Here is a 7413-nt window from a genome sequence, read left to right as displayed (position 1 = left end):
GTGTAAGGAAGCTTTACTCCATATGTAACCCTGTACTGTATCTGCCCTGGGAAAATTTGATGGGGACAATAGGGAGCTTTACTCTGTATCTTACCCCACGTTGTAGCAGATCTGGAAGTAATTTGATGGGAACAGTGTAAAAGGAGCTTTACTCTGTAAATAACCCTGCGCTGTACCTGCCCAGGAGTGTTTGGAAATAGTTTCATTTCACAGTAGTGATATCCCTCAATGTGATGAAAACAATATTCACCAAAATTGACAGAGTTGCTGTCTAAAAGATTTAACCTCAAGGTTCTCAAAGGTTTAACCAATTAATGCAGATCTTGGAAAAGAAAGCAAAACAAACACATACTGTAATGATTTGAACAACTTTTAATTATTCCTCAGACAAAAAAGTGTCTACACTCAAACATTAAATCATTGATCTTGTTTAATTTCAATACAGAAATAATCTGAGTTTAATTGAAACAATATGAAAACTGAAATTAGATACAATAGAAAGTCATGATCCCTAGGCTCTTGGTTTTCTCAGTTTCTCTTCGCTGCAAAGTATGATGCAAGAAAATAAAGTGCACATTTTCAAACCTGAGCTACACATTGAACAAAAGGTATTTCTTTCAGAATCCATACACCAAAAAGAATATCACGCATAGCAAGCCAGGGCTTTCCTCTTAATTCACAGAAAGAATATGGTAACTGGTCGGAATATCGAAAATTCATACAACTGCACTCCCTTGCAGGAAGCATATAAACAGGTATCGTACCCACCACAGACTCAACATAAAGCATGGAAATAAAACAACCCTTCCATCCTCACCCTCCCAGAAATATTCAGCTCCGTTGCCTGTCTGCAGTTGCTTTTGGTCCAGTAATTTGTCATTTTATCTTGGAAGGAAAGGTTATTGAAAAAATATGAATAAGTGCATTTGTCAGTTTAGTTTCAGGAACCTTGGGGGTTTACAATAGGATAAATAATGGAACCAAAAAGATCCCTTTTAAATGAGTTAGCAAAGGCACAATGGACTAAATGGCTTCCTGCTGTCTTGTACCTTTCTGCATCAATGTGATATTTCAGTCAACGGTGCCATTGCACTAAGTCCTCTCCAACCATCTTATAACAACTAGTTCCGGCAAAAGGTCATCGACCTGAAACAGTAACTCTTGTTTCTCTCCATAAATGCTGCCAGGTCTACTGTAAACACTCAGAATTTCCTATTCTTAATTAAACGACAACAGCTCTTTATACTAAAAGTAAACAATGTCCTACAATCTCAGGCTAACATCTCTGCAATATATTACTTCGAACAACCTGCACAAAGCACCTCAACTGCAATATGAAAAATTATGATGCTTCCAAATCTATCATTGAACAAGTTTTTTTTATAAAGTTCCATTAAATACGACAGAGTAGTATTGTGCAACTACCTATAATCAACTGACAGACTCAAGGAGCCCAGTCACTAACCAGCCAAGTGACATCAAGACCACAGTTCATTAACTGGATGTTTAAATGCGGCTGCAAGTCCTTGCATTATACTGCAACAAGCAGGGTGCTGCCGAATGCACGTGAGTGAATTTCTCCCCCTTTGGCACTATTTTCTATGGCAAACTGCTGCGTCACATATGTGGTGTGGAGTGTTTTGCTAGCATCAGAAAATGAACCCTATGAGTGTTACGCATGTCTGCAGTCAGAAAAATAGAGTAAAAATAGAACACAAACTGAGATCCCTGGTTGACCCTTCCCCCTACTTTCTACAGAAACATTGCACACTTCTACGATCAGATACTTGTTATTCCAAACATATTAAGACCCAATCAAAGCATTACATACTCCTGGTGTAAAATATACTGTTTATACACGTTATACAAATTAGGAATTTAATTGCAACAGGTCACTGTCGTTTGTCATTGTTCTTGGGGATGAAAAGAGTGAGACGCAATGTCCACACAGGATGCAAAGGTTGGCACGATCTATCCCTGAGATATATGTGTGTGTGTGTGTGTGTGTGTGTGTGTGTGAGATTCTCACTCCTTTAGTGCAGCGTGGGCGCCCAAAAAAAATTCACAAACATATCTAGTGGCAGGTGAATGGCCACATGGGCAAGAAGCTGGGCGAATAACTGACCACGAGAGGACAAAGGGCTGGGTGAGCAACAGGCCAGGCAAAGGGCTGGGCAAGCAACAGGCCACACAGATGAAGGGCTGGGTGAACAACTGACCCTGTGGGCAAGGAGCTGGGTGAACAACTGACCATGCAGATGAAGAGCTGGGCAAGCAACAGGACACGCAGGCAAAGGGTCAGGTCAGCAACTGACCATGCAGGCAAGGAGCTGGGTGGGCAGATAGTAACTGTAACAATGTTGCCTAGCAAAAGTGAGCATCTTCAGAAAGGCCAAAAGACAATCTGATAAATGTCTCTCTAAGCAATTAGTGAAGCTGGATTTGCAGAAAGGCCTCACCCACTTCTTAAACTGTCCTCTTCAATACCACACAAAGAGGAAGAACAGACAACAGAATGGGATACTGCTCATCTGTCACATGAAGATTCAAAATCCCTACCCTGTCATCACTCTCCTTCCGTTGCCCCTGGAGTCATTCACTTGCCCAGCCCCTATCCATGTGGTCATTCACTCGTCCAGCCCCTTGTCCACTGCCCAGCCCCTCACTCGCTCAGCCTCTGCTGCCATGTTGCAGTTCACAGCATCACGGTCTCTCTGGTAGCTTGCTTTTCCTAACGAACAATAGATTCTGAGCAATTGGCCCAGAGGGTAATTATTTCTGTTATTTCAAAGAGGCAGTTTGTGGATGAAAAGGCAGCAGGCAGGTTCAGAGAATGGATGTTAAGCAGGAAAGAGAAAGAAAAATAGGGAGGAAACATAAATGAAATGTAGACTGGTTCATGAGGATTTCCTAATTTGAGCTACCAGTGACATGGTGAAGCTGAAACATACTGCCAGTCACTTGAAACAGCCTCAGAACTGGGCTACAGAGCATACTAGTGTGGGCACTGACTGGGTGGAGGGGGTGAATGCTGAAAAGGATACTGGATGGTGAATTACATTCACTTGAAATTCAGTAAGATGATTCAGTTTGGCTCCTGCCACATTTTCTGACTCGCTGATCCGTCTGGTTTGAACTTGCTGGGCTGGAGATTTCTAAATCAAAGCAGCCACACATTCTGTGGTTAGAGATTTAGATAAACTGTTGGGAATGGAGAATTCATCCTCCTTAGGAAATGGAATCACATCTCTCCTCTCTCCTCCCTCCTCCACCCCAACAGCACATAGCTCTGAACTATCACTTGATTGCTGAGGTGTGCTGGTCCCTAAACACAATGATCAATGCCCAAAATGACTGGAATCACCCAGCTACCATGGGCGTTTTTGCACCAATGTGCATAACTTCACTCTTGCTGCGCAGTATGAGAAAGCTTGGTCTCCATTAGCCCAAGATTATAAGAGGGAGGGAATCAAGTTGCAGGAATACAAGCCAAAGGGAAGGCAGATGTTTAGCAGTGAACCTTATAAGCTGTGTTAAAATCCTAGTGCCAGCTCTGTACTAATACTCCAGCATAGCCTTAACAGGAAATTAGTTTTGGAAAGCAGCCTATCATGACTGACAAGCTTACAGATAGCCCCTGCTGTGAACATCAACACTGTTCACACAGGTGACAGCTGGGCTTTGAGCCAGGCAGTAAATTGTCCTTCTACATGCATGAATACGATAGAGGGAAACATTATTTGAATACATTCAATACCATTCTTGATCATCAACCCTCAACCTGAATACCACTGGGCTTCATCACAACCCACAATCTGCACCACCTCAGACAGATTTCCCAAAGTGACAGCAAGGCACCAAGCTCAAGATGACAGATCAAACCTTCCCCAGCACTCTGTCCAATTATCTGAGCCCTTTGCCTGGCGGCATGAGGAACCATGTTCAATACTCACTCCTTGCACCACTCACGTAGTACTCAGGAGCTATCAAACTGCTGGAAATATTATTGTGACCTTCACTCCTGCTGACTGGACAGTGCTTGGTATGACATTGATTGATTGGATGACGCCATACAGTTTCTGCTTGTTGGTGGGACACTGCTAGTTCATATCGTGGCCATCATGAGCAAGTGAAGCCTCTGCTTTGCAATGGCTGTATTGAGTGCGCTGAGGAACTCCGGCAGGGTTCCCCTCAGCAACAGATCCATAGGCACAAACTGTAGGACCTGCTCTGATTCGGACTCCTGCAGCTGACACACTTGCTTGCTCAAATTCTTCAGAAATGCCAATATCTCATCTGACGGATGGCGAAAGCCAGCGCACAGTAAGACGGCGAGGGTACCGAGGGCATCTGATGAGGTGGGGCAAACAAAGTCCAAGGCTCGGAAGGAGTGCTGCAGCACAAATATCAGGCTGGCTGTAAAGCGGGTGAAGGACGAGAGGATGGGGAGTATGAGTGCGTCACCATCTCTACAGTTTTTCAGAACGTGAAACACAACATCAAGCAGCCACTGCTGATATCTGACTTCTCCATCATGAAGCACGGTGCACTGACTGGGTGGCGGAAGCACAGCTTCACAGTGTGAGAGATGGAAATCGCTGGGCTGCTTCAGGAGGGAGATGGCTTCAGGGCTCCCAAACACTAGGCAATTCACTGGTCTGCCATCATGGACCCAGAGTTCTTCTTGCTGCTCTTTCACCAGGGCAGCAAGTTCACCCAGCACCAGGTCTTCAGTATAAAGTTTGCAGGAGTTGCAATGGAATACAATCTCCCTGTTCGTTGTCCTGCATTGCAGCATCGCCTCCACCATATTCTGCAGCAACTCCACATCACAGAAAGGAGAACTGGTCAGCCTGCTCAGTTTTCTGCCTTTCAAGATATACCACGAGTGATAACTGGCACAACCCTCTAGCCCCTTCAGGGCATGGTCAGCCTCATGGGCTTGTGGACAGTGCTGGTCCACCTCTGGGCCAAGACAGCTCTTGCGTATTCTCTCCTGCCAGCCCAGGCCAGCCAGCTGCTGTCTGTCATTATATGAGCCAGAATGCTGCTTTTTCTTGTGAGTGGAGAGCCGGCTATAAAGGCTGCAGCCAGCCTGTGACCTCTTCACTATCCAGTCGGCACAGGCCACACGGCACAGTTGGAACTTCTGAAGGTAAAATTCAGCAGCATAGTGCCGCTTGGTTTCCATTTGCCTGTTATCCGCCTTGTTCATCTTCCCAAACAGCCGGAGGTTCTCCCGGATGGTTTTAGTCTGGCACTTGTGGAAGAAAGTGCAGCATTTCTCCAACTGCTCTGAGAATGACTCTGGAACGGTAGCTCTGGCAAGCCAAGCCTTCTGGACCACGTCTGGTCCAAAGTTCTGCACCAGCTGTTCGAGGTGCTCCCCCAGAACATTCTTGCCTGCGTAGTCAAGACAAACTACATAGACTTCAGAATTTCCTGACTTGCTGGTGCCTGGCTTGAAGACATGAACCTGCCGGAAGTAGCAGTTAAGCAGATAAAGCAGGCAGACTGAGGAGCGCTCAAACAAGGTGAACATCTTCAACACAAAGGAGCCTTTTGGGCTGAGGAGCATTAAGGCTGTGATGGTCTCGCAGTACTGCAAAGGGGACACCAGAACTTCCTGCTCTCCTGGGTTGTCCTGGCAGTCAAAGCTCCCATCTGCTGTCACCAAGTGGATCTTCTTCATGTTCTGGGTGAATTCTATTAGCCCCTTGAGATAGTTGTAGTCCATGATGTCCCCTGTATCATCAGGGCCAAAATACCACCAAAGCAGTGTACCTGCAATGAGTCGATCATCCATTATCATCATTCCAGTCCCATTGCCTTCATGGTAGGGGTTTAGGGTGTTGGCAACCCAATTCCAATCACATGGGATGCGATGGGACTTGAGGTAGTGATTCAGGCTGGCAATGAAAGCCCCAGGAGCCTCACAGAGATGCACAGAATTCAGCTCCCCATTCTCGAGCGCCTCCTCTGGGAGCAAAGGAAACGTGCAGAGGATCTCGTGAAACTTGCACCAGGCCTGTGTGCAAAGCTCAGCATTCATGGTCATCCTGACGTGGGGGATTACCTTCCCTGCCCGGTTGGTGAAGGCAGTATGTTCATGCCACTTTGCCAGTTCCTTGTCACTCAGCTGGTTTTTCACATCATTAAGCGATTTCTTCAGCGTCTGTAACCTCTGAGAATGGGAGCACTCCCCCACCTGAACCTCAACAATATCAGGCAGACACCAGGGTTTGCCAGTTGGATTTTGGAAGGTGAATTTTTTATTGAAAAGCTCCTCGATCTCAGCAGCAAATGGAAAACTCAGGTCAGGGAGATCCACTATTTGCTCCACATGGGGCCGTTTCCGATTTGTAGACCTCCTCATCTTACTAGATCTGCAAGAGTACAATTTAAAGTTTAAAGTAAATACATTTGGATTCAGCACTGCTCAGTCAGACTGAATCTTCTCATTCTACATTCCCTCCCATCCATATTCATAATCATTGCAAACAACGCTGGGGTCCCCTTCAAACAATTCCCCTCCTAAACCCCGCAAAGTGCGCTCCAGCCCCTAAACCTCATGATGCCACCCAACCCCAGTTGGGAAGAGCAATTTCAGCTGCAGGACTCTTTCCCTCACTGAGACATCAAAGCTTTCAGACACCTTGGTGCTCTCCCAGAATCAGGGAGCCAGCGGCAGATGAAAGGCCGCAAATCGCAGCTGCCAAATCCGCTGCTCTCGGCCCCGGCCTTACCCTCGGCCTAAGGCCCCGAACCTCCGCCACCCGGACTCCTGCAGCGATGGCTTCCGGTTAATGTTCATGACCGGCTCCGTGTGTAACAGAAACTCCGTCCTGGAGGAAACAAACCGCCCGCCTGCTCATCACGGACAAACAGCTTGTAAACGTCACATCGCCCTCCTTCCAAAACAAAACCCAGAAACCCCCAACTAACCCCCCCAAAAAACCCAGAAACCCCCAACTAACCCCCCCAAAAACCCAGAAACCCCCAACTAACCCCCCCAAAACCCAGAAACCCCCAACTAACCCCCCCAAAACCCAGAAACCCCCAACTAACCCCCCCAAAACCCAGAAACCCCCAACTAACCCCCCCAAAAACCCAGAAACCCCCAACTAACCCCCCCAAAACCCAGAAACCCCCAACTAACCCCCCCAAAACCCAGAAACCCCCAACTAACCCCCCCAAAACCCAGAAACCCCCAACTAACCCCCCCAAAACCCAGAAACCCCCAACTAACCCCCCCAAAAACCCAGAAACCCCCAACTAACCCCCCAAAACCCAGAAACCCCCAACTAACCCCCCCAAAAACCCCCAACTGACCCCCCCAAAAACCCAGAAACCCCCAACTAACCCCCCCCAAAAAAACCCAGAAACCCCCAACTAACCCCCCCAAAAAACCCA

General features: G+C 46.9%; 1 protein-coding gene across 2 annotated transcripts; it reads right to left on the bottom strand.

Annotated features, from left to right (window-relative positions):
* Positions 1 to 357: 357 nt before the first annotated feature.
* On the bottom strand, positions 358 to 6824 carry cmtr2 (cap methyltransferase 2). Of its 2 annotated transcripts, none has more exons than XM_080187274.1 (2): positions 6747 to 6824; positions 358 to 6386 (listed from the first exon to the last, which is right to left on the bottom strand). In XM_080187274.1, exons 1-2 carry the CDS (start codon positions 6812 to 6814, stop codon positions 4106 to 4108), a joined length of 2349 nt encoding a protein of 782 aa, XP_080043400.1. In that variant the 5' UTR covers positions 6815 to 6824; the 3' UTR covers positions 358 to 4105. The 2 variants fall into 2 exon arrangements, with proteins under 2 accessions (XP_080043400.1, XP_080043401.1); XM_080187275.1 differs by lacking the exon at positions 6747 to 6824 and adding an exon at positions 6656 to 6718.
* Between the last annotated feature and the right edge of the window lie 589 nt (positions 6825 to 7413).

Source organism: Carcharhinus amblyrhynchos, chromosome 4 (assembly GCF_965287045.1).
Source record: "Carcharhinus amblyrhynchos chromosome 4, sCarAmb.v2.hapA, whole genome shotgun sequence".
Lineage (NCBI taxonomy): Eukaryota > Metazoa > Chordata > Chondrichthyes > Carcharhiniformes > Carcharhinidae > Carcharhinus > Carcharhinus amblyrhynchos.
The sequence above is the reverse complement of the archived record's forward strand: the minus strand, read 5'-3'. Positions and strand labels throughout refer to the sequence as shown.